At 44.6% G+C, this 27,715-nt stretch overlaps 1 protein-coding gene across 13 annotated transcripts in view; it reads left to right on the top strand.

Moving 5' to 3' along the window:
• The window catches only part of SERGEF (secretion regulating guanine nucleotide exchange factor), a 194,543-nt gene that overhangs the window by 35,663 nt on the left and 131,165 nt on the right, over positions 1 to 27,715 (top strand). For all 13 annotated transcript variants that reach the window (XM_088791674.1, XM_074336098.2, XM_088791679.1 and 10 more), the window contains one exon: positions 10,574 to 10,740. In XM_088791674.1, coding sequence (XP_088647800.1) covers positions 10,574 to 10,740 — 167 coding nt within the window. The remainder of the gene's footprint in view (positions 1 to 10,573; positions 10,741 to 27,715) is intronic.

The raw sequence follows: 27,715 nt of genomic DNA, 5'->3' as shown, positions 1-27,715 counted from the left end.
TAGCCCCAGTTTATTGGTCGTCTCTGGTCCTGCTTCTGCAAGGCCACAGGGTGGTCTGCAGGGGGCGCTGTTCCCACAGCCAGGTGCTGGGGTTTTACTGAAGGAACTCAAGCATTCCAGTGCAGGCCCAGGCGTGCTTGTGAACTGCGGCTTTCCCTCGCTAAGTCTCATTCCCAGCTCCAGCCTCCAGCTTGGGCGCCATGAGTCATCGTCATCAGTGGAAAACTCGGCCTCACGAACAGCTGGGTGCAGTGCTTGGCCTTTTTTTCTTTTTTTTTTCACTTCTTTTCTTTTTTGTAACTTCACAGAGATGAAAACTGGTGATGATCTTTTGCAATGGACAGTAACTGAAGTCTGGGCTAGGAGCAGCAGTTCTAGGTAGGGAGAGGAGAATCCCAAGGAGAAGGGGGTAGGGATGTGTGACTTTCCATCACCCAGCCCTTGGGTCTTCCAAGAAGCCATCTCAGGGAGGTAGGCAGTGAGGGACTTTGTGGACCTCACCTGTCTCTGTTCTTTCCTGTTCTCCAAGGAGCCCAGGAAGACTTTGGTAATTGCAGGTAGCAATGGAAATTTTGAGAGATTGACTGGTATTTTTGTAAGAAGCTGTGGACAGGATGTGCTAGAAGTCAGGGCAGCATGGAATCTAGTCTTGCTTTGCTTCTAACTCACGATTTGACCACAGGTAGTTAAGTCACTTTCCTTCCTGGGCCTCCCTTTTCCCAGTTGGAAGCAGACAGTTGGATTAGAGTGCCCTACGGTCCTGTCTTGCTGTGACAGTCTGTGAGTCTAAACTGAATATAAAGGATTTTGAAACTTGTTCCCATGATCCTCTTGAACATTTGAAACCTATGGCTATTTCTCCGGGTGAACAGTGCTCACTGAGTGATGAGAATCACATAGGTAAGATTCCTACCCTCCAAGAACTTAGTCTGTCTTCCTCCTTTTCTCTTCCCACGAGGCAGTAGACAGAGTCTACTGGGAAGCAGGAAATTGGGATTCTGATTCCGGCTCTGCCAAAATACATTGTGTGTCCTTCGGCAAATCATTCCCCTCCTTCAGCCTCATTTTCATTTTCTCTAAAATCAAGGGATTAGATTGGCTTCTTGGCTTCAACTCCCCCCACTCTGCCTTGCCCCTTGAGCCTCCTACTAGCTTTTCTGCGGGGTGTGATTCTTCACTGCAGAAGCCCTGGGGTATAGTTTTCTTTCTTGCTGGGAGGGAGAGAAGCAAGATTATTTTTTTAATTACGCAGCTAAGATTAGGCAGCAATCTACATTTTAAAATGTTATTAATAAGAGTCTAAAAGTGTGCGAAGAAGCTTTGGAGTTTGAATGTGAAATGAGTTGGGAAACATCTGCAGAGGCACCGGCCTCAATCAGGGACTTTTCTTCGGGTGCCAAGTGGCTGCTGCGTTTGAGTGGCAGCCTGACATGCCCCTGGCTGGGCCCCTGGAGGAGCGGGAAGCCCGAGCACTCAGCCAGAGCAGCTCCCTCAGAGCAGGCGCGCAAGGTCCAGCCTCTCCTGATGGACCTTTGCAAACTGGCGTTAGAGAAAGAGTGATAGTCGTCATATATTACTCAGACCTCTATTTAGAGTTTACAAAGTGCTTTCATGTTTATCGTCTCCCTTGTCATCATAGTGCTGAGAGGCAGTTAGACCAAGTTTCATTGCCCCTTCATGAGTTGGCTGAGGTCTCTTAAGTGTAAGATTCTTCCTTTCAGAAAGATGGCATGCTGTAGAGGAAAAGCCCCAGACAGAAAGTCAGGAGATGGCACCCGTCCTAGGCCTCCGCCTCCCTCCCCAGCTCTGTCTGTTCCCTTTCCCTACTTTGTATTTCTCTGTAGCACTTGAAGTCATTTGCCAGGGGTGGTTCTGCATGTGTTTTGTCAGCTGTCTCTCTTCCCCACACTACAATGTAAGCTCAATGAAGGAAGGGAGTGTTGTCTGTTTTGTTCACCGCTGTGGCCCCCAGCGCCTGGGACAGCACCGGGCATAGCGAAAAGTGCTCAGTCACGACTTATTGAATGTCGTGAATGCCTGGCTTTGCTTTAAAGTGGTCTGTGTGACTTGGGAAATGTTTTTTATTTTCCTCAGTTTTGTTTTCTCTTTGGAGAGTTGGATGGGATGGTCTCTGATGTCCTTGGTGGCATGTAAAAGTCCATGGTAAGAGCAATGCCTATAACTCCTTTCTCTTTCAGCAAATACTGAGCACTTGTTCTGGGTCAGGCCCTGTACTAGGTGCTGTGAGGAATACAGAGAGAAAGGACCACTGTTCGTCACCCTTTCAGTGGGTGTGATGGTTAATTTTTATGTGTCACCTTGACCGGGACACAGGATGCCCAGAGTATTCTGAGTATTTCTGTGAGGGTGTTTTTGGATGAGATTACCATTTACGTGGTAGACTGAGTAAAGCACATTGCCCTCCCTAATGGGGTGAGCCTCATCCAATCAATTGAAGGCCTGAATAAAACGAAAGGCTGACCCTTCCTTGAATAAGAGAATTATTCTGCTTTCCAAGTGGCATCATCAGCTCTTCTTGCTTGAGAGCCTTTGAACGGAGACATTCGCTCTGCAGATTTTGGACTTGTCAGCCTCCGTAATCATGTGAGCCAGCTCCTTGTAAATCTCTCTCTGTATCCTATTGGTTCTGTTTCTCTGGAGAACCTTGACTAATAAAGAGGGCAACAGAAGACATGTTGTCAAATAGTCTTATATTTGGCAGCATAGAATCGTTGTTGGGACAGAGATTCAAGCACCACGCCAATGACTCCGAAAGGAAGGGATGGCTCATTCTGACCAGGGATGGTGGGATGCTTTAGGGAGGCAACGGCATTGGAGCCAGGCCCTGAAGGGTGAGAAGGAGCTCTGTAGGTGGAACAAGCAGGCCCACTGGCATCACAGGCTGACCAGCATTGTGGGCCAGGGCACAGCCTGACCCTGAGGCCTGGGAGGGAGTGGAGTATGCCCTTGACAAAGGGGCAGCCGTCTGGCATTGAAGAGCATAGGTATTTGGAGGGAGGGACTATGTGGAAGGAAGGGAGCTACTAGACAGCCTAGGACCGGGGCTTCCTGAGATGTCCTCACTTGGTTTGGGAGAAGCAAGCACGCATCTTTTTCTGGGAAGCCCCAACCCCGTGTGGTGCACATGGTCCTGCAGCCGGTCCGACTGGAGGCTCCTGTGGGTGCAGTCTCTCTTGACTTCTATCACCAGTGCCCCCAGTTTGACAGCTAATAAAGTCAGTGGTGAAAATGGAGCAGCTGTGTGGTATGCCCTGCATGTTTCGGGACTCTGCTCTTTGCCAGGTAGGCCAGGGATGAAGCTCACTCAGCCACTCACCGCTGGGCTCTCTTTGTGCCCCCATAGCCCGTGCGTGCGTCCCCGTGACCCTGAACAACCTCCAGAAGTCCTTGGACTGTTCACTTTTGAACAGGCAGTGTGACCCAGTGAAAAGTGGTACGTCCTCTGCAGGGCGGTCACTGGGGGCCCTGATTCTGGTGCCAGGCTGCTGGGTGCCATCTGAGCTCTGCCACTGACAGCTGTGGCCTCTGAGCCCCAGGTTTAACCTCTTTGTGCTTTAAATTCCCTCACCTATAATTTGAGGGTTATAATAATCCGTACTCAGGGGCTGTTTTTGTGAGCTAATCCATGGAAAGAGGTTAGCATGAAATAAGTGCTCTCAAGATATCAGCTATTAGTGTTATCATCATCATTGTTATTGCAGCTTTGCCACTTACTAGCTACCGTGTCTCCCCGAAAATGAGACCTAGCCAGATAGTCAACTCTAATGCGTCTTTTGGAGCAAAAATTAATATAAGACCCGGTCTTATTTTACTATAATACAAGACCAGGTCTTATAATATAATATAAATAGAATAGAATAGAATAGAATGTAATCTAAGACCGGGTCTTATATTAATTTTTGCTCCAAAAGATGCATTAGAGCTGATTATCTGGCTGGGTCTTATTTTCGGGGGAACAGGGTATATGATCTTGAGCAAGTCATTTAACCTCTGCAATCTGTTTCTTTTTCTGTAAAATGGGGTGCACACCGATCATTAAGGGTTGATTAAATTATATAACTTAATGTCAGTGCCTGAAGTAGAGTTTTACACAGTCAGTTCTCAATAAATGAATTGTCCCCAGTCCCATACCTTTTGTTCACTCTCTTTGCAGGCTGCTGCTTTTCAGCTGGGCAGTCCGTGTTTGGGAATTTCATTCCTGCATTAACTTTTAAAACATCCCAGACTTTTTATTATGTGATACTTTAGAGACAAGGGAAGTTTCACTAAAAAATAATAGGATATGCAGTCAAGTCCCAATTTGTATTTACATTGTGAGCTCTGTGGGTGGTGTTTGTTGTTAAAGTGCATGTTTTATTTTAGGACCCTGGTCAGACTAAATAGTCCAAAAGCATCAATAACATTAGGTTGTACACCACTCATTTTGACACTGAAGGGTTTTAGACATCATTTGTTAAAGTTTAGATCGGGAAGGTGTGTCAGAGGTCATCTGTGCCAGCCCTCTTATGTTATGGGTGGGAAAACCAGGCCCCGAGAGGAGAAAGGGACCTGTGCAAGGCCGTGTGACCGAGAAGAGAAACCAGGCTTAGAATCCAGGTCTTCTGAGTCTTAGGCTAAAGCTTCCTCCCTTCTCCAGCTCATCTGCTTCATCTCTCTCCACTGCTCCCCTCTTCTGCTTTCTGCTTTTTGCTTAGCTTTAATTGATTTGTATTGTGCAGTACTTCAGAAGCCTCTCTGGAATCTTACAAAAGTCCAGAATTCCATGACAGAGACTTCAGTGCTTTTCCCTGTCCTGGATTATCAGTAGAGGCTTTGACCCTAAGACATTGGTAGACAGGAGTTGGCTGAGAAGATTTGACAAATTGGTGGAAACGGTGGCTGGAACTATGGACATCCTTGATGAGGCTGTGGCATTCAGTTCAAGGGAATGACAGTAATAGTGGCTAACATTTACTATTGCGTGTCACGCACTTTATGCAAAAATACCCTTGCAACAGCTCTACAAGGTCAGTGTTGTTATTCCCATTTTACAGATGTGGAGGAATGTGCCCAGGAGGGAGCCAGTGCACAATACAGTTCAGTAGTGGTGAGCAAGACGCAGGGAGGTTCACTTGTTCATTTGTTCATTCAGGCATCAAGTATTTGTGAGCACCTCCTTTGTGCTGGGCATTATTCTAGGATACAGACAATGAGCAAAAACAGCCCCTGCTATCATAGAGCTGACTCTCTGGAGGGGGAGACAGACATCAATCAAATGAGTGTATGTTTATAAGCTGACACCAGTGCTTCCAAGATGAGGAACATGGTTCTCTGAGATTGTTGCACAGAACAATCTGATCTGGTTGAGGGCTCAGCAGAGTTGAAGAGTGAGTGACAGTGGACTAGGTACGTGTGGTCGGGGTAGTAGAAACGGCCTGGGACAGAGGGAAGCAGTAAAGAGGCCTTGTAGAAGAGCTTGTTGGTGAGACTGCCCCAGTGCCGGTGCTCTGAGCTCTCTCCCTTCCCTCTCTCCTGCTCCTCACATGGGAAGATTAGACGGGTGATCAGGAAGTGAGTTCTGTGTTGACCAGTCCTTGGTTATTATCACCAAATGCCTTTTTATAAAATCTCTGTGCATGTGGCAGAACAAAGGATGAGTTACAGAAATAAGGTTCTTACACTCTAAGGACCTAGAATTAATAACCCTGAGAGTAACTGGTGTTTATAAACAGATGAATTATAACAAACTCATAGGTAGAGGGCAGCCTCCTTCCCGTGTGTGTGTGTGTGTGTGTGTGTGTGTGTGTGTGTGTGTGTGTGTGTGTACTTCAGAAGGATTTGTAGCACCCTGGAATATTAGAGCTGGGAGGGATTAAAGAGGTTGTATGGCCTTTTCTCTTCCTGGCCCATGGGTTTCTTTTTATAACATTCACCTGTTTGCTGACTCCATTTTGATAGCTTCAATGACATTCTGTTCCCTTTTGGGTCAAATTCTGTTAAGAAAATGTGTGTGTTCCTTATATTACACTGTAATCTATCTTCTTGTCACCTTCAGGATGCCTTTCCCTGGAACAGGGTAGAAATTCCTCTTCCCTGAAGAGCTCAGCTTCTCACTGTGCCTATAGCTATGGCTTTTTACCTACCTTTACCACCATCCTAGGCAGTCCTTTGATGGACCTTAAAGGAAGCTGCCCCCTTGAATATTCACTATGCACTCACTGTCCTGAGTCTCCCCCAGGGCTTTGAACCTAATAGTCTTTCTCCTCATTTACTTCCTCTTTATTTATGTTTGACTATTTGAGAAGATGTTTGCAAAAGGCCCCAGAAGAGTTCAGTCATTTGATAATGAAATATAATTTCATGATTCCCATTGTTGGGACCCCCTGATCTAGCATCTCTTCCTCTTTGTCTGTTTCTTTTAATGACACCTCCACCTTCCCACTAATCTTGAAATCCTGAAATCTCAGACTGGTGTTTATCCTCTGTTCACTTTCTCTCACATCTAATTGGGTGCCAAGCCTTGCAAATTTTTACCCCACCCCCACCCCCACCCCATAACTCCACCCCTCATTTCAACTCTGATGCCTCTTAGGCTGTGTTATTGTAGGGGTTTCCTTCCTTCCTTCCCTTTTCACTTACTACCACTGGACTTTGAGTAAGTACCTTGTTCCATGCCAGTAAAATGGGGCAGGTAAGACTGCCTGTCTCATTGGGTTGTTGGCAGGGATAAACAGGATGCTATATAGAGAATGCTTGGAACAGTGCCTGGCACATAGTAGGTGCTGTGGAAGTGTTAGCTATGCATATCATTATTATTGGCCTCCTCCAATCCTTTGTAAGATGTACCATCCCCAAGCATGCCTTTCATCAGGCCCCACCCCTGCTCAAAAGTCTGAAGTCTCTGTATGGTTTGTGTTTGTAGTTCTTAAAGTGAGCGTGCCAGACAAATTGCCAGGATGCAGGAAGAGAAAATTGGCTTCTTTTATATGTTTTTATCTCATTCTTTTAAATTTTGTACTTTCTAAGTATGCTTTACACTGTACATTTTTGAGTAAGGGTACATTTATAATTTATAAATGTATACAATATAAGTATATACTTTAGTAAGTAAATGAATATACACATATTGGTGGTATGTTAAAAAAAAAATTTACTGACAGAGGAGTACAAGCAAACGAGTTTGGGGATCCGTGGCCTGGAAGGTGAAAGCCAGACCTCAAGCCTGGCATTTCTCTGTGGCTGGCCCCCGGCTGGCAGTCTTGGCTCTCCTCCCAACCCCCTTGTCATGACCCTCACTGTCCACCTGCCCCACCTTGTACCTTTTGATTTCCATCCTTGCTCATCCCCTCTTCCCATTCCTAGATATTCTGTCTCATTTTCTCATTTTCTTTTCCTATCCAGAAGTTCACCTTAAATGCCACTTGTTCCATCAAGCCTGCCAGGACAATTCTAGCTTGAAATGCTTCCTCCGAGCTCCCCGGGCAAGCTTTGTCATTACTACTCATTTGGCCCCTGCTGTTTTCTACTTTGGGTTGGGATCTTTTGCCATGTATAGTTCTTGGCTCCATAGTTATTCTGTTAATTCTCATGTAGACATGCCTTTAAATTATGTTTTGCTTGCTGAGTTTATTTTTATAAAATTATCGTTTATCTCGAGACACATACCTACACTTTTTGAATGACATTAATGTATCTCTATTTCATCGTGGTAATATATAATTCTCTACTCTAAGGAAAAGATTCATTTGTTACATTTGTGATCTGAATCTCCTTGGATTTGATGGCGTGCTTTAGCCTGAGGCAGACATTTATCTACAGTGCAGTGTGAATGTCTTTTGTGTGTGGATTCGTTATTTTCTTTTGCTCCAGGTGACCTGAAAACCATATCCTTGTGTTTAATGCCTGTATTTCAGTACTTATAGCCCTGAGTTCTGAATGTCCTCCTGGGAAGTGAGGAAAGCTGACGGTACACAGAGCACAGCCATTTAATCTGGGTTTTCCCCCTCCTCAAATACTCTTAAGAACAGCTGTTACATCAGCCAGGTTTTGTCAGTTTGTGACAGCAGCTGTGCAATTATTGGAGATACCATTGGTCCTGGAGTCAGAAGACACAGCTTTAACTCTTGATTCCACCACTTGCTGGTTGTTTGGACTTGACCAAGTCACTTAACCTCTCAAGTCATCTAATGTTGTCTGTAAAGTAAGTTTAATAATCTGTGTATTATGAAATTATTATGAGGATTAAATGAGAACGTGTCTGTGAATGTGCAGGGCACCTAGGAGATGGTCAATAAGTGTCTGTTTAAAAGAAAAGGAAAAATAGAAGCGTCTCCTCTGAGCTTTCTGATGCAGAGTATATTTTGGGGAGAAACAGCTTCAAAGGGCACACCTTCTGGGCTGAGCAAGCAGGCTGGGCCTGAAGGCTGGACACCAAGCCAGCCTGGTTTCTGGGCTTGTCTCTAATAGAACATCAGTGGCCTCCCCGGGGAGCATGAGGATTAATTAGTTAATCTTTGTGAAGTGCTTTGAAGGTGAAAAGTGCTATGTAAGTGGAATGGTTGAATTGTTATTGGAGATGTAATAATGGCGGCACCATATGCTGGCTGTCTTGCCTGTCTCGGACGTCAATAATCAATAGCAGAGAAGGTTCTAAGATGTTTCGCTTGATAAGAGAAGCTTCATTGTGGGGTTTCTGATAACATGATTCTTCTGTAGAATTGCAGATTACAACTTGCCAGTTATTTCTAGCAGAGCCTATGCTAGGGTCACTTACGTCACAGTCTCTTCTTCGGGTTGTTTGGAACTCTCCCTGCTAAGGCAGTCTGCCTGTAGACGTCAGCTAGCTCAGGTAGTGGGACAGTTTGACAGTCTGGGATGCTCCGTGGGTCCTGGGTACACAAGTGTTTTTGGGTCTAATCCTACAGAAGCAAAGGAAGAGTGTTGAGTGGTTACCCAGTGATGTGGACCAGTGTGAATAACCAATGCAATGAGGTACCATGGGCTTATAGAAGGAGAGGTGGCTTAGCAGTGTGTGACCCTGGACTGGTCACTTCTCTGAACCTTAATTTTCTTACCTGTTCAATGGGCACATAGTAGTGGATGAGATGAGTACAATAATAAAGATGGCACATGGGAGAGTGAGTTTTACCCTTTTTGTGGAGAACTGAGGAGTCAAGAAATGTTTCACACAACTAAGCGGTACATGAGCTGGACGGTAACGGTTGAGCCATAGTTTACCAGATGAATGACGTAAGGAAAGGTCATCCATGGCCAAAGGAACAGCACATGTAAGGGCGTGGGGTGGTACATCTGAAGGGACCCACTCCCAGTTCTTGTAATATTCCTGCTACCCCGTAATATCCTTGCTCCCTCTTTGAGGAAGCCCGGAAGTCAGATTCCTGTGAACTCGGTATCGACTACATTAGTGTCCGTGAGCCGACTGATCCTGAAAACTGTATCCCTGCAATATTCTGACATTTCCTCCATGAGTCTGGTTGTTTTTGAGCTGACACTATAAGCCATATGTTGAATGCGGGGCCAGATGAAGCTTTGATACTAAACACAGAGTATATAGTAGATTTGTCTAGAATTTAATATGCATTACTTGGTGTTTTGTCTCTTAAGCAGAGTTTTTCTTTGTTAAAATAAACATGTATAAAGAATTTATACAGCGCACATGGTTATGCATATTTATCACAGAGAATCTGTTAATAATCTATGCCTCATCGGATTTTGCATTTCTGTTGAAATAACAAATGTGGCACTTGGTACAACTGAATGAATTTGGTGAATTTTCTCCTATCTGGGAGAAGAAAGGCCATTTCTTTTTCTCCAAACTTGATTTTCCTCAGTCATCTTTAGCACTGGCCACTTCCCCAGTGGTGAACCTGGGGAACTGAATGCTCTTCTGGTTCGAAATGATTTTGTCTTTTTTTTCCTTGTCTCGCCCCCTTCCCTCCAGCACACATAGACACTTGCCTTCGGACTGTTAGAACTGCTCCTTTGAGTAAGACCATAGACTCTGAAAAGTCCTCTTATGTAGCACGGACAGGAAAACACATGAAACTGGCCATTAATTGAGCTCAGAGTAAGGCCCTAAGAAATTCTGACATGGGCCAATCAGAAGCCTGGGGGACTTCAAGCTGGCTGATGGGGGCCCTGGTTTGGGAGAGGGGAGAGCCTGAGAACAAACATCAGGGCAAAGCTCAAGGAAGCCGTGGAGGAGGATGGGGGGAAGGGCATCTAGCGTGGTCGAAGTGTTCTCCGGCGTCATGCTCATGTCTGTTAAAATGCGAGAGCGTGGGCTTTAGAATCAGCCTCTGCTGGAATCCAGCTCTGGTACTTACCACTTACTTGATCTTGACCAAGTCATTTCACCTTTCTGAACTTCAGTTTCCCATATCTGTAAAATGTGACTACTTGTGCTGTCTTCACAGGAAGATAGGAACGCTCCTGGTACACATAGTAGTTGGCTCTAAACTAAATGTTCACACTTGCTCTTGTAATTCAGTGCCTACCCGTGAGAGCACAGCTGTGGAAAGTAGCCTTTAATTCAAATAATGTTTGTTTTTAGAAACTGACAAGGTATTTACCTGGGGCCGAGCAGACTATGGTCAACTAGGGAGGAGGCTGGAATGTCATGAAGGCTGGATGCTGGGAAAGCAGGATTCGTCGCTCCCCTGCTCGGGACCACAGAAGAGCACACCTTCGTCTCTGCACTGCTTAACGGGAGCAACCGAGGTAGGAAGTGACTTTCCATAGCTCTCTTTGTCCTTAGGTGAAGTGTTTCTTGAGGGCCTACTGTGTGCTTACAGTCTAGGCATTATGGTAGGTTTCACGCCAGAATCTGAAAAGGTCCTTGCCTCAAGTTACTCATGGTTTACTATTGGTAGAAAAGGCAGTTATCCAGATAACAACTGCAAGGCAGACTGTGTGTAACTCCTTTAGGAAGGTTCCAGGTTCTCTGGGTCTACTTGAGGAGTGAGAAATGAATCAGGGTACAGGGATTGCGTTAGGCTTCAAGGAGAACGTGGCTCGGAGCTGTGCCTTGGAGGGTGGGTCTAATGTGAACAAGCAGCTCTAAGAGAGAAGAGCATACTCAGGTGGTCACCACAGCTGGAACAGAGTTATGGGGGTTGGGAAGTGAAGAAAGTGTTTTGGGGAGCAGTGATAGTTAAGTTTGGCTGGAGCATGGGGTATCTGGGGGGGAGAATATGAGGTAATATCAGAAAGATGGGTTGGAACCTGAGCAAGGGGCCCTTAATCCTGAGCTAAGTATTTTGCTCTTCTGTTTATATTTCCCAGCGTAGGAAACATTGTTGCTCAGCTGCTTCTTCAAGCCCCTCTAGTTCCCCGAAATGTCTTGAATTTCTGCATTTAAGGCAGGAGTCTTAATTTCTCCAGGGTGTGTGTTTCTATTACTAAATTTTACTTTCCGGTTGTCCTTAATAAAAAAAAAAAGGAAAGGCTTGGTTTTGGAGAAGAAATGAGGAAGGCCACGCAGGAAATGTACCTCTGAACCCACGTTGGCTTAATAAAGGAATTCAGTCTTCATTCAGTCTGTTAAAAAAATTAATAAGCTAGTGAGACTTCTGTAATTAGCATCAGACTAATTACAACCCTCTCCATACCTAGAGGGCTTCCCTGCCCCCCAGGGCCTGCCTGGCCGCCTCCTTCCGGGTATGTAGGACGGTTCTCCATTTCTGCTTCACATCTCAGCCCTGGTCCTCCTGGGCCTTCCTTAGTGCTGGGTTGAGTCTGTCTGTCTGTCTGTCTGTCTGTCTGTCTCTCTCTCTCTTTAATTGAAAAGGCACTAAACAACACTGCAAAGACCATTTGGATATGGTCATAATAATAAAAAACATCCGTGACCTTACCACCCTAACACAACTATATTCCTTTTTGCATATATACGTGTCCATACTTTACAAAGTTATGGTGATAGTAGTTATAATAATTTGTATCCTGTCTTCGTTTATTGTGTCACCAATGTTTTGCTTTGTTTTTCTTGGTCTTTAAGATCGTTTAAAACGGCTGTATAACATTATATGATTGGAAGGTTCTGGGATTTTTCCAGACTGTTCTTTGAATGTTGGACATTTAGATCATTTCCCTTTTTTTGGCACTATGGTGGACTCTGCAGTGCATACTGTGTTGAACTGTTTTCCTGAAGATAAAATCTTGGGGCTGAAACTGCAGGGGAAAAGGCCATGAACATCTTTATGACTTTTGCTATATTTCTCTGGGTTGTGTTTGAAAGAAGTTGCCTCTAGCAGCAGTGAATGAGGGAATGCAGCAGTTAAGTCGGTTTTGTTTGCTTAGCGGGTTCAGGTGCTGAGAACTTGGTACACAGTGCTTTAGACTCTTTCGCTTTTCTTCGTCTTTCCTAGCATATTTCAGACTTTGTTGTCAGGTAGCATAGCAGAAGCACAGAGGCTACATGGATTTTTCTGAGTCTCTGGTTTTATCGGTAGGATGCGGATTATAATACCGACCACAGAGGGGCGTTGATGAGGATTACATGAAAAATTCTTGGCTTGTGGCAGGTACTCAGTAACTGTTGGGTCCTTTCTCTTCTGCCTCTTTAACGCCTTTTAACACCCTGGGGTGGCTACGGTGTATAGCACTGTGACTGTGACAGACATGGCCCGTGCGAACATACAACCTAGGAGCCAGACGTTGGTGTGAGTTTTATTTAGCTTCCTAGCAGAGCAACGTGAGGAGTCGGCTCGAGCCCCATGCTCCCCTCCATCTCTGCACTAGTATCTGGGGTGCTAGTGTGTACACTCGCTGGTTTCACTGCAGGTTCAGACTTCAGGCTGTTTTCTGTTTGTCAGTTGGGGCTGTGAATGAGCTCCACTGTTGATGGCCTGGCCTGGACTGTCAGGCATCTAGATACTTGCCTGAGGCGCAGAGCCAAGCCAGCGAGCAGCTATGAACTGCTGGGAGTGATTGTCAAACCCAAATGCCCTTCCAAGCCCCATTTACCTTGGGTAAGACAAGAGCCATACTAAGCTAGGTGATACCCTGCGAGGGACTTGGCCAGGGAGATGCAGGGACACCTGCGGAGACAGGCGCAGCCTTGAGCTAAGCTGTTTATTCCTGACCTTCAAGGACCTGAGTGTGGCCCATAGCTGACTAGTTGCCCTCTTTTATGTCCACGGGATAAGCAGAGGGACGAGCAAGCTGTCTGGACTGGGGCCCTAGGTAGGATGTCTGTCCAAAAGGGTCTGGAGGGACAGCCAGGGAGGAGGGGAAAGCAAAGTGTTTCCCCGAAAATAAGACCTAGCTGGACCATCAGCTCTAATGTGTCTTTGGGAGCAAACATTAATATAAGACCTGGCCTTATTTTACTATAATATAAGACCGGGTCTTATATAATATAAGACTGGGTCATGTAATGTAATGTAGTTTAATGTAATGTAATGTAGTTTAATGTAATGTAATGTAATGTAATGTAATGTAACGTAATGTAATATATAATACCAGGTCTTATTTTAATATAAGACCGGGTATAATATAATATAATATAATATAATATAATACAATATAATATAATGTAAGACCCGGTCTTATTTTAATATAAGACCCGGTCATAATATAAGACTGAATCTTAAATTAATTTTTGCTCCAAAAGACGCATTAGAGCCGATGTTCCGGCTAGGTCTTATTTTTGAGGAGACACGGTAAATAGAGCTGGACTGTATAACCTACCACCCCTGCCGGTGAGCAAAAGAAAGCGAATAAACACAGTGTTACTTGGTGGTTGTTGTGCGCCAGGCAGTGTGCTAAATGCTTTACATATATTATTTCATCTTCACAGTAAACCTGGGCACAGATTGTAATCACTGCTGTAGGAGTAAGGAGACTAGGGCTCAGGACCACACAGGAGGTAAACAGTGGGGTGTGGACTTGGATTGGAAGTATTTCTAGCTTACATACTTTGTGTATAGATGAAGGAAAGTTGCATATGTCCTTTTACATGTGTACCCTTGCCTAGATGGAAGTTCTGGAAGTCTGGGAGTCAGGATGTCTGATTCCCTGAGAGTCTCAATTCTTTCCTTCTGAGTTGTGTGTCATCTCTGGTCTGAGAAAGACTGAGATTTTAGACCTGGGGAGCCTTCCTTTAATGTTCTTGCAGTGGTGAAGACTATGTGTTTCATGCACTATCAGATGTGCCTTAGCTACTGGGCCTCTCCAGCCACTCTTAGAAAATTCCAGGGCAGCATAGTGATTGGATTGCACCCCCACGCACATGTCAGGGCAGGGTGTGTGTCTACAGGTTGGTTTGCTCCTTGACAGCAAACATGCACTACAGCAGCCGTTTGCTTTCCAAGCTCCAGGTGGGGCTGCTCCCTGCACATTTCCTGTGGAACACTCGCTCTAAACTCCACCCAAAGGTGGAAGCCTGCATTTCACGGCTGGGCAGAGGAGCTTGTGCTTACTTCGTGGGCACGTTGGGGCTCCCCGCAAGATTCTGAAGCACGTAGAGCTGGGTCCCTGGTGTGTTAGTGGCCCCATCAGGAGGCCTGCTTGACTGAAGATGAGCAGCCTCTGAGAGTCCAGGTCTCAATCTACCCTGACTTAGTGAATTTAGGCAAGTCCCCTTTCCTCCTGCAGCCTCAGTGCCCCCATGTGAGGCTGGGATGTTAGGCCATGTGATGCCTGATGTTTCTTACAGGTCTCAGAGTCCCTTCCATCTGTGATTCTTACTTCAGATAAACAATCATTCCTTAAATCTGGAATGACTCCTGCCCTGGAGTCCCTCAGTGTCATAGCCCAGATCACTTAACCCCTACCTGTGGCTCAACTTGGGCGGACCCGGGCGTGTTAACTAATGCGGAAGTTCCAGGCTCCAGGACCATTTGAGCTTTGCTGTGCCTCTCTGCCGTGGCTCTGTTCTCTGCCCTTGTTCCTTGTCCCCAGGGGCTCCTGTTCCAGTTTAGGTCATTGGGACTTTGTATGATGCTCCCGCCTGGTCCTCCTAGGACTTGCAGTTGGCTGTGACTCCCGTCCCTGCGGCTGTGCCCTTATTGCAGGGTGGGGCAGGCAGGCCTTGGTGACACTACCTTCCTGACTCCCTGCCTGCCACACGCTCCAGGCTCTGTGTGTGCTGTCCCACCTTTCCTGTCCTCCTGCATTGGCCATGCAGTGGTGGTGGGTGTGGAGGTGGATGCAAAGATAAAGAATACATGCCTTTGCCCCAAAAGAACTTCCAGGTACATAAATAAATCCTTACTGTACAGAGAGAGAAGGGCTATTAGAGGTGCATGCGACAGGCCACGGAAGCAGTGAAGACAATGATTTATTCTGAAGACACTAACAAAAAGAAGTGTTGTTTGAACTGGGTAGGAGTTTAGCAGAGGTAGAAGGACATTCCAGGCAGAGGGGACAACATGAATAAAGCCGTGAATCTAAATCTGCTTTAACTGCTGGTACAGTCGGGATGCTGGCCCATTTCAGTGGTCTAGCCCAGTTTTGCAGTCTGGCTGCCTGTCTAGCTTGCCCCTTCACTGTCATCCATCCTTCTGAAAGGAGTACTGTCTGAAGGAAAATATCTCACATTATTTCATTTGATCCTGGTGTGATGCTTCTGTAGCCATGACCCTGAAATAGGCCACAAAAGGAATGGTTGTCCTCATTGCATAACTGAGGAAACTGAGGCCCAGAGAGGCTAGCTAGGAATTAGGAGAAGACCTGAGGCAGGCAGCCTGATTCCAGTGCTTCTGTGGGCCTTACTCTGGGCTCAGCCTGTAGCGATGGCCCTGAGTCATGGTCTTGGTTTAAATTCCACCCACGTTTGGTTGTGCACCAAATCCCAGTCCAGGGGCTCAGTGGACACGTGCACATGCGTGCACACATGCAGCCATTGGAGCAGGAGCAGGAAACGTGGACATAAACAAGAGCGGAACCAGGGATTGGGTCATTGTCAAGCTCAAATGCCATCAGCCCTCATTTTGCTGTAGGACTAAAATTGTTTGTTGGAGGATCAACCTGTGTGCAGGGTCTAAGTGAAATCTGTCAGAACAAGTGGGAAAGAAGCTATTTTTAGTTTGCAGAGTCACTCACTCAGCTGTGTTAGCTGAGGTTTGCGCCAGTCCCCTACGCTTTCCACAGTGTTATTTCTGAAGGAGAAATACCATTTGAATGCTGTGTAAAACCCATTAATGAACCTGGAAGTTTCCAGGGCGTCTTTGTCCTGCAGCTCCCTCGGAAGGCTGCCTTTCCTAAATGACCTTCCTCCCTTCCTATATTTAATGCATTTCTAATTTTAAGTTTGTGTCAAGTCTGTGGGACTTTGGTGCCCTAAATAACACAGAAATCTACCACCAGCAAACAGCTGAGTCCGAAGGGCTCTGGCAGAATTGAACACAGTCTGAAAAAGCATTCCCAAGTCACTCTCTGGTAAGTAATCTGCAGCATCACGGCTGTTCTTAGAGGACCAGTAGGTCTCTGGGACCATTGGTCCTAGAAGCCCAAACCTTCCAGGTGCAGCAGGTTTTAGAGGCCTCCCCAAATGGGGTAGCAGTGTTCACCCAAAGACTGTTTCATTGGAGATGGGAAAAGCTAGCACCCCTGCGCTGTAGCTGCTGACCTAACAGGAAGAGAAATAACACCAAACAAACCTCAAAGCAGTACACATTCAGAAGAGAGAAAGAGCCACTGGACAGGGCTGTCTTGTTTGAAAGAGATGGTAAAGGATATGATACAGAAACACTTATTAACTACCTGCTGTTTCCTGTTTATTTATATTTATCATCTCTTCTCACCGAAATACAAGATCAGGAGGGCAAGGCCTATCTATCTTCTTCAAGGCATTGGGAGCCCAATGTCTAGAATAGCTCCTGGCAGCTCTTAGTGGATATTTCCTGACTGAAAAAATAAAAAATGTATGAAAGAAATGGTTTCGGAAATGCGTGGCCCTCTTCAGCCTCTCTGCCTACAGTCTGCACTTCTCAGTGCCAGGCCAGTTCAGGAATAGGCATTTCCGTGTTTTCAGGCGTTTGGGCGTCAGGTATCCTGCAGAGCCAGCGGACAGGCTCTGACCCTGTAATGTGCTCGAACAACTCGGAAGTTTCTCACCAAGTCTGTTGATGACGCAGCTTACAGTCGTCCTGTAGCACGTCACCATTTACCAAGCTCTTTCACGCATATTCATCCAACAGAGGCTTATGTATGCCTGTCTGCCCAAGCACTGCATGAGCCGAATGGAGAAAGCAGACAAGAGTGGAACAGTTCCCTTCTTAGGGACTGGTGAGCTAGTGCCAGGGCTAAGATAAGCTCATTGCAGGACAAGCAGAATGTGACAGAGGCTGTAAGAGAGAGTCTGACACTGAAAATATGTTGATGCCATTCCCATGTCCTTGGGGGCCTTTTCTTTCTTGTATTTTCAGTCCCTAGGTTCTGTTGGATTCTACAGGATTGGAGTTGAGGGTGGTTGGGGTGGGAGGTGGTGACTGGAAAGTCTTCCTGAATTGGAACCATTGGCATTAAATTAGTTCTCAAGGGAGCTAATGTAAAGTAACAGGGGAATCTTGGCAAGAACGTGCATTCAGAGGAGAGCAGAGGAAGAGCAGCCAGATAGAGACTGAGTATTGACAAGAGAGGGAGCAAGCCAGCCCGGAACTGCAGTGTCTCAGAGGCTAAGGAAATGTCAACAGGGAGGTTGGAAACTGAGGACAGACCACTGGATTTGGTGATGGGAGGTGTGGTGTCACTTCTGAGAGAAGCTTCCGTGGAAGCTGAGGCAGGGATTTAGGGCATGAAAGGGCAATAGGAAATCCAGGCTGCAGGTGTGAGTGACACTTTCAGGAGGTTTGGTGGTCAAAGGAGGATGAGAACAAAATCAGAACTTGAAAGGAGTGCCTGGCTCCAGTTAGTTTTGTCAGCTTGGGGAAACTGGAGTGTGTCAGAGGGCTGAAAGAAAGGAGCAGAGAGTGAGAGAGAAAGCTTATGAGTCAAGATGCAAGAGGGAGGGCGCATAGCTGGAGCAAGGCCCCCAAGGAGATGAAAGAGAGGGTCCAAATCACTTGAAGGGGTTAGTTCTCACAAGAAGGAAGGCCACTTGCATTCATTCAACACAGGAGTAAAGAAAAGGGATATGTGAAGACAGGCGTTTTGAGGTGGGGAAGAATACTGCTTTTATTGAAATGTTTGTTTCTTTGTCATCATGTTGTATGTTACTTTTATTTATTTATTTAGCAAGTCCTGCTGAGGGCCTCGTACAGTGCCTGGTGCCAAGAATTCACAGAGAAAAGACAAAATTGCTGCTCAATACTTGTAATTTACTATTTATTAGTACTGTGGTAATTAGTAATATGTCCATCTCTAAATCAGACTTTGAGTTCTTTGAGAGCAGACACTGTCTTATTTATCTTTGTATAATTAGGGCCAAGCTTGGTACAAAGTAGATAATTAGGAGAAGTGTGCTGAGCAAAAGTGAGAGCTCCTGGTAGGTGGCTGACTCCTTCCTGGTTAGATTGAAAGCCAAGTTGTCTGCTGGCGTGATGAGGTTAGTGTGTGTGTGTGTGTGTGTGTGTGTGTGTGTGTGTGTGTGTGTGGAGGGGGGTGCCTCAGGGAGTACTGTTTGGCTTTGCTCTGTAATGGGTGCATCCAGCACTGTCTGGTAACTACCTGGAAATGGGAGAAGACACCGTTGTTGGCTCTGAGCCCTGAGTGGTGGGTAGGGCAGAAGTTCCTGCCCTCATTTGAGGGGTGAGGACATTGAAGTTCAAAGAGAAGGCCATCATGAGCTCAAGGCTACACAGGGACTTGAACTTGGCTGTCAGAGCCCTCATCCTACTCATTGCCAGCCCTCTCCACCAACAGCTTCTTCTCTGGGCAGTTTTGATTAGAATGTGGGCCTGGGCTCGGGCTTTGTCTGTCACTGGGTGGTAACTGGGTCTGATGGGGACCTGGTAGCCCTCTCTAGACTTACAATCTGGGTCAGTGTTCTGTGAGGCAAAGCAGGAAGGAAGGAATAGCCTTGGTGAGGATTGGGATAGTGAAGTTAACTCACGATTGTGGGAAGCCACAGTGATTGCCAGAGCTGGAGGTCCGTAGACAAAGTCTTGAATGTGGAGTGAGACCTGGGTTGGAATTTCTGCTCTGTCGCCCACAATTCACATGACTTTGGGCCAGTGAAAACCTCTCTAAGCCTTACTTTCTCATCTACCAAGTGGGAATAATAATATCTGCTTTACCTTGCCCACAGGGTTATTGAAAGATACAAATAAGACAAATAATGGATTTTGTAAACTCTAAAATGCTGGACAAAATAGTTATAATTGGGTTCATAGTATATGAACCACTCTATGCTTCCAATATAGGTTGTGTTATAAGCATGGGTCAGAGCTTAATGATTTGTCTTAATCATTTGACTTCTTAGGAGCTACATAGAACCATATTGGATCTTGTGGTAAACACTTCTTCGAACCAGAACCAGTGAAAATAGTGGAAGCCAGAAGCTTGGTAATCCATAGCCAATCTTCATGCATTGTCAGGGAGCATGAATTCCTGTCGAGGCAGCCCTCTGCACTGACAGCAAGGAGGTTTCCGGCTCGCTTTCTCTCAGCAGCAGAGGGAATCCATCAGCACTGATTTAAGGTCCCAGTGACCTCGTGTGTCACCACCACTCTCTGCAGCATTATGACCACCGCAGGCCACGCCCTGGGTCATCCTGAGGTTGACCAACTGTCTTTTTTTGCTTTTGACCTTGAAAACTGGGCGATCCCAGGGTAAAAGTAAATCATGCAGAGGTTTAGAGTGAACAGAAGTCAATGTGGGTTTAGAGGAGGCTGCAGTGGTTTGGTGAGAGAAACGCAGGGTCTGTGAAGCCTCAGTAAGCTGTGTCGGAATCAGTTGGCCAGGGAACTAAAACTACCTCCCTCTCTACCACTGTTCCTCTAGTTTGGACTCCCATTATCTGTTGCCTAATTATAGTGACAGCCCCTTAGTTGAAAACCCCTAGTCTCTAGTTTGGCCTCACCCCAGTTGCCCCGCCATCCAGCTGCCAAAATGATGTATTAAAATATAAATCTGATCGTACTGTGCTCTCACTTCTTTTTTTTAAGGTTCTTAGAAAATACAGAAAACGTTCATTCCCACAACAAACACTATTGGAAACCTACTATATGGAAGAAACTTAGCTGAGCCTTTAGGATATAGTGGAAAATAAGGCCCAGCCTCTGCCCTCAAGGGGTAGGTGAAACATACAACCCATAATCCCCACAGCCAGCAGACAGAGTGGAGTCATTAGAGTGTAAGTTCCAGGATTGTTGTTGGCTTTCTTCCCATCGCTTTGATTAGTGCCCAGCACACAGTAGGTGCTCAGTAAGTAATTGTTATAGGAATGAATGTATACCCTTACTTTTTAATGGCTTTCCATGAAGGATGAAGTCCAAAGTCTCTGGATTGTCATAAGAAGCTCTTGCTGATCCTGCCCCTGTGAGAATATCCAGCCTCACCTTCTGCCTGTCTCTCCCTAACATTCTGCAATTCATCTATACCAAACCAACGAAATCATCATGTTGTGTGATTCTTCTGGGTCTTTGCACATGCTGGTTTTTCTGCTTCCCTTTGCCCTTGGCTACTAGGATAACTATTACCTGTCCCCCAGTGGAGAACAAGGACAACGACTTATATTCTTGCCAGTATTCTTACCATCCAGCCTAACAAATCTGCCTTTTCTTTCTCTGTTGAGTTTTTCTTGGCTTGGTGGCATTACTCACCTTCCTTGGCTCTGTTGAGCGTCTGTCCCTGAAGCCTTTTGCACCTTCCGTCTCCCTCCCTTGTCCCTGAGCCCCCTCGAGAGTCCAGATTTAGACTTCGTTGGGCTGCAGAAGGCCTGGCGCCTTGGCTGTGATGAGCCCTGGCCTTCCACTTACCTTTCTTAAACCTTTTTTCCTTCCCACATTGGCTCCATTCAGACAGCTGACCTCTCTGCCACTTCCTCTTCCACGAGAAACCTACCCTGAGCGAGGATTGCATTTAGCCAGTTCCATTGCCTGGGGACTGGACTCAGTCCTGCACCGCTGGTCACTGTTTGGGAGCTTGTTCTGAGTGGTTGATGCCCCAGTAGAATGCATCTGCTTGACGCTGAGGGTCGCTGCTGCCCAGAGCTTCCTGTTTAGAGGCCCTCTTTGATACTCTGGCCTGAATCACTGCCAGGTTCCTTTGGATACTTTATAGTGGAGGGCAGCCCTAGGAGGCAGCTCTGTAGTCACCCCTCTCCTCCAGCGCATATTCCCAGCTAGTTCTAGCCTCTTTTTGGCCTGCAGTGTCCTGAGCCACTGAAGCCTCGCCTGGCAGGTGCCCCTTGAGGCATATAAAGAGAAAGCATTGCTCTCGTCACTTCTAAGGAAGCAAAACCAGGCCATTTTGGGGGGGATGCAGTCTTCAGAACCCCCAAACCCCAGGCCAGTTGGTAGTAGGACCACCAAATTAGGACTAGAAAGAAGTCAGTCTTTGTGTGATTACATAATTCCCTTCTGCGATGCAGTGGTTCTCTCTGTGGGAACACTGTCAGGGGTGGTGGCCACCTCCTGCGTCTGCAGATTGCTGTTTGGAAGGGAGCTCTTTTTGCTGGATTGGAGGAAACTGGCAGTGGGTAGCAGAAATGGAAGGAGAGATGTCTTTGCAAAAAGAGCAGCTGCCATGACAATCAATCATGAAGCTTTTGGCTTTTCAGAGGGGCCAGAAGTATAAGGAGAAGGGAAAGCAGGAGGCAGAGTGGGAGCCTACTCACAGGTGCTGCCAGGCTGCTTGCAGCTCCCCGGAGAGCCTTCCCATGTGCCACTTCAGGAGGCCCAGCTGCCTAGGGACAGTTGCTCATGGCTGCTGAACAAAATGCATGTGTCGTAGCCAGCACTCCCAGGATTGAGTGAGGAAAGTTCCTCACTCTAGAAAGGTAATTTAGTTATTCTTGAGTATCTTCTCTGTGCTTTTATTTCCACATGGTCCCTTTTGGGTAGGTTTTTATTCTTTTTAAATTAATAGCCTAGAGTATGCACGTCATTTGAGGGTAGAGTCTGCATGAAGGAGCAACAACTAGGAGAAGGACTTGGAAGAATCAAAGGACATTACACTGTGGCCTGATTCTTAGACAAACTGCTTTACTTCTCTGAGCCTCCGATTTTGCATCTGTCAGATGTAATAATACTTACTGGGACTTCCTCTTCAAGTGGCTGTCAAAATGCTGTTATGGATGTGAAAGCACTTTATAACTATGAAACAATAAACAAATGTGAGTTATGTTAGTAGATTTCTTTGTCACATCCAACCTTCTGTGGGTTTTCAGGTCTTGTAGCTCTTTGGAAAACATTACTACCGTGTTTCCCTGAAAATAAGATGTAGCCGGACTATCAGCTCTAATGCGTGTTTTGGAGCAAAAATTATAAGACCTGGTATTATAGTATATTATACCTGGTATTATATTATATTATATTATATTATATTATATTATATTATATTATATTATATTATATTATATTATATTATACAAGATCCGGTCTTATATTAAAATAAGACTGTGTCTTATATTAATTTTTGCTCCAAAAGACGCATTAGAGCTGATGGTCCGGCTGGGTCTTCTTTTTGGGGAAACACGGAAGTTATCATGGAGCTGGAATTTGATTTGAATAATTTTTATGATTCTTGTGTTCTTCTTTATCCATCGCTACTTGTCAAGTACCCAGGGTGCATTTGAGCTGTGGACTTGGAATGTGACAACAGGGAGGACACAAAGTCCTCCAGCTTTTTAAATGGGATGTGACTGATAAGATAAATCTCCTATAGGTAAGAGCTGAGGACTTGTGAGGCAGTGTCTGGAAAAGCATTGTTGACCAGGCCTCTGGAGTCTTTGGGAAAGCTTCTTAGGAGAGATGAAATTTGAAGACTGGGGGAGACTGAGTTTGGTGGGTTAGAAGCTCAAGCTTCTTCAGGCTCCCAAAGGGTCTATGGGATGAAGCTGATTCTCTCTGAGGTGATAAACCTGGGGATGGTGTGGATAGGCTTGGGTCTGAGCGCTGAAGTTGGCAGTTAAAATCTGATTGGGAAGAATAGGATTTTTTAGAATTAATAATAATGATAGTTCCTATTTGTTGAACATTGCCTGTGTACCACATATTGTGCTAAGCAGTGTATAAGCAGCACTTTGAATTCTTGTGGCATTTCTCTGAAGCAGTTATCCCCATTTTGTAGATGAGGAAACCAAACCTGGGGAAGGGACTTGTCTAAGGACACAGCTAGGAAATAGCAGAGTTAACACAGTGGCGGTGCTGTGGACCAGCAGACATACAGGTGAGTGGATGGTGGTTTTCCAGGTTGGAGGACAAAGGGGTGACCGTGACTGCTGCTCCCCCCCCCCCCCCTGGAGAAGTCCAGATGGTGCCAGAAGATATAGAGTCCGTGCCGGCTCATTCTTCCTGCCTAGGCGCAGACGAGGGGAGGGGCTTTCCTTCCCCAGAAACTGCCACTCGAAGGCTGGGACAGAAGTGTGCCTTTGAAGAACCGAGAAAAGATACTTGAATTCCTCATGGTCGTCCCTCAGGCCTCTGTTTCCATTCATGGTGGCAGCAAGGATGAGTTTCTGAGTGTCTCAGCCCTGGCCCCCTTACCTGCAAATCCAAACTGTACCACTGTATAGGGCTCAGGTTAAACTTGACCCCATTGTATCTTTTTTGGACAACTCTGGTTGCCATTTCAAGTATAAGCTACCTGAGAACAGGTACCATGTCTTGGTGGCAGATGTATCTTTTGTGTGTGGCACAGTGTTTCTCAGAAGGCAAGTGGTTGGGATTCGTTATGGAATTGAATGGAAACGTCTTCTCCCTTAGAGTCTGAAGCGTTGTCACTGTTTGATTTGACGCTAACATCTGATCACCTCACGTGTAGTGGTCTCCCAGAGAAGAGCATATGTTGCCGCACAGTGGGCACTGTATTTCAGGATTTAAAAAACCATCGCGCATCCTGTTGGGCAGGGGGGTGAGGGGCTAGGTCACGTAGTAGGCACTTGGAGAAGCCATGGAGGTTTGAGCTCCAGGCACTCGGAAGCAGGCTTGGAGAGGTCTGCCGTGGGATAGCTGCGTTGGTGGCTAACAGAGTGGTGATATATTAGTTCTGGAGGGAGAGGAACAAAAACAGAATGCTGACTCCTCCAGTGTCTCAGCATGAGGGTCATAGAAACATAAGCATCTTTCTCAGTCTGCACCACTCCATTCCTCAGACGCCTACTTAAGGGAAAGAGCACAGAGGCACGCAAACGGTACATTTCCCTTTGCACCCCTCAAGGTGAAATTTCTGCTACTGCATGGGGACTTGTGGGAGCAGTTCCGTAGTTCCGGCTACACAATGCATTTATCTTTCTGCTCCCCTGGCACATTTTGCCAAGCTGCATAATTTCCTCATTCCATCCTTCACTCCATCATGATGATGCATCTGGTGGTTGCAGCCTCCCTGATCGGAGTTTGTTGTGGAGTGGAAAGAGCAATGTATTAGCTAATAATGACAGCAGGTAGTTATCCTGGTGGGGTGCCCAGTTCTCTGCTAAGCACTTTCTAGACATCATCTCTTCAATGCTCATGACGAGGCGAGTGAGGCTCGGGATGGTTATTTGTCCAAGGCCACATGGCTAGTAAGCGACAGGCTTGTGATTAAAAGTCAGATCCTGCAGCATAGCCTATGCTATGAAATACCAGGATTCCATTTTGAACTGTAATGTTAATTTTCTGTGGGACCTGGGGCCAGAGACTCTGCTTCCTGGGGCCTCAGCTTCCTAATCTGTGTAATGAGAAACAGTTCCAAGGGCCCTTCCAAGGCTCTCAGGCCAATATCATTCCGGTTTGATGAGAACTCTTACCTATCTGGAGGCTGATTTCTTTTTAGCTTTGAGATTTTTTTGGTTTGTTTTGATTTATAGTGGCAAGCTAGTTGCTATGTGTTAATTCCACAGCAACAACGTCATTTATATTAGGCAATTAAGAGTATACATAGTGTAAAATAGTATGGATCAGTACTGTCTAATAGGACTTTCTATGATAATGAAAATGTATCACTACAAGTGGCTGCTGAGCACTTGAAATGTGGCTAGTGTGACAGAGGAACTGAATTTTAAATTATATCTTAATTAAATATAAAAGCTACACGTGGCTAATAGCTACTGTATGGGACAGTGCAGGTATAGATGGCATAATAATATAAAACCAAGTAAAATATAGATTTTTCCATTCCCATCTCATCTTTGTCTTCCATATCCCAACTAAGGCTTTTGATTTCCATGTTGATTTTTCCAGAGGTCTCATACATGACCTATTATTTATTACAGTTGTGTTATGCTTTCAACTTCCAGCACACTGAAACATGTTATTGTGTCATTTTTTTCCTTCCTATGAGGCATGTTGAAAAGATGGTTAATGTTATGTGTATTTCTCAGATAAGGAAACTGAGGCATAGAGGGTTAAATACTCTACTAGGAGCTGAGTAAATCCTTTTTGCATGAATAAGTGACTTACCTAAAGCCATTTTTGGAGCAGTAGAACCAGTACTAGAAACTTAGTTCTTTTGATTTCCAGACAGAGTTTCCTATAGTATTTTTTTTTTTTTTAATCACTGGTGTGCCAAGCATAGAATAGAGAGACCCTGCTTGTTAGAGATAATTTCTTTAATGTTATATGGGAGACTTTTTCTTTTCATTTGCTACCTTTCTCCACTTTTTGATTTTAACTATGATAGGCATCATCTTAATTATAATAATAAAGTAGATATTTGGAAAAAGTTTATGAAATGCTATGAGATCGCATAATGGAGCTGTTCCCATTTTGTAGATGTGGGAACTGTCATGCTAGCCAAACAGAGAGAGGCAAGTTTTTCATGTAGGATCTGTGGTCAGAAGACAATGAATCCCTTCTTGATTTCTGGTAATGGTAGAGCACTTCTTTTGTAAACTCAGATAAAATGTAAAAAAAAAAAAAACAGCTACGTGAAGAAATTGGAGAGTGACCAAAAGCAGGCACATTTCTTCACAAGTGTCAAGGTCCTGAAAGTCAAGGAAAGACTGAGGACTGTATCAGATTAAAGGATTCTAAAGAGATGTGGCATCTAAATGAAATATATAGTTTTGACCTGGATCCTTTTGCTATAAAGGACATTACTGGAACAACTAATGAAACCTAAATGGAGTCTGAAGTTTTCTTGGTAGTTACAGTGTTAATTTTTTAGTTTGATAGTCGAATTTTTATGTAGTGAGTGTTGTCGGTTTTGGTGACAAACACACTAACATATTTTGGAGTGGCATCAGTTTGGTAACTTGCTCAGAGATAGTTCAGAAAAAAATGGAAACAGAGAGGGAAAGGGAATATAGAGAAAAGATGGTTAAATATTAATATTTGGGGAATATGAGTGAAGGGTAAACAAGCTTTTTGTGTAGTTCATGCAACTTTTCTCTAAGTTTGAATTTCTTTCAAAATAAAAAGATTTTTAAAAACACACTGAACAGTAATGAAAATAGAACATCAACATTTGTGGGATGCAGCTGAAACAGTTCTTTGAGTAGATACCTTAAGAAAGAAGAAAGAACTAGATTCAGTGATTTAAGTTTCAATCTTTAGCAGTTAGAAAAAGGAAAGTAAACTCAAAATAAGTAGAAAGAAGGAAATAATAAAGGCAAGAGCAGAAATTAATGAAATAAAAAACAGACAAAAATAGAGAAAAATGAAACCAAAAGCAATTCTTTGAAGATATCAAGCAAATTGATAAAGCCCTAGCTGAACTGATCAAGAAAAAGGAAAGAGATCACAAAATACCAGTATCAGGTATGAAAGTAAGTGTGTCACTACAGAATTTGCAGACATTAAAGGATACTAAAGAAATATTACGAACAAATTTGTACCAATAAATTTAGCAACTTAGATAAAAATGAGTAAATTTTTTGAGAAAAGACAATTTACCAAAACTAACACAGGTGAAATAAAAATCTGAGTATCAACCTATCTATTAAAGAAATCAATTCATTAATAAAAACTTTTCCACAAAGAACCCTCTAGGCCAAGATGTTTTAACCGGTAAACTTTATCAAGTATTTAAGAGGAAAAAAAGGACAATTTTTATATAAAATCTTTCAGAAAATAGAGGAGGGGACACTTCCCAAGTCTTTTTATGAAGTCAGCATAATTCTGATACCAAAACCCAACAAAGACATTACAAAAAACAAAAATTATAGACTAGTATTCCTCATACACATAAACACAAAAATCTTTAACAAAATATTAGCATGTCAAATCTGGCAATATATAAAAAGGATAATACATCATGCAAACTGTGTTATCCTAGGAATGAAAGCTTGCTTTAGCATTTGAAAAACAATGAATGTAATTCACCATATTAACAGAATAAGGGAGGAAAACCATATAATCATTTCAACAATCATTTCAACAGTCAATAAAAGCGTTGACAGAATCACAATGAGCTATCACCTCATACCTATTAAGATGGCTATTATCAAAAAAGACAAAGAAATAAGTGTTGGCAAGGGTGTGGAGAAAAGTAAAACCTTGTACACTGTTAGTGGGAATGTAAATTGGTATAGATGTTATGGAAAACAATATAGAGTTGCCTCAAAAAATTAAAAATTAAAATAAAAAATAGAAATACCATATTCAGCAATCCCACTTCTGTGTATGTATTCAAAGGAAGTGAAATCAGTATCTCGAAGAGATATTCC

This window comes from Rhinolophus sinicus, chromosome 14, assembly GCF_057876585.1.
Source record: "Rhinolophus sinicus isolate RSI-liver-muscle chromosome 14, RSI-T2T, whole genome shotgun sequence".
Taxonomy (NCBI): domain Eukaryota; kingdom Metazoa; phylum Chordata; class Mammalia; order Chiroptera; family Rhinolophidae; genus Rhinolophus; species Rhinolophus sinicus.
The sequence above is the reverse complement of the archived record's forward strand: the minus strand, read 5'-3'. Positions and strand labels throughout refer to the sequence as shown.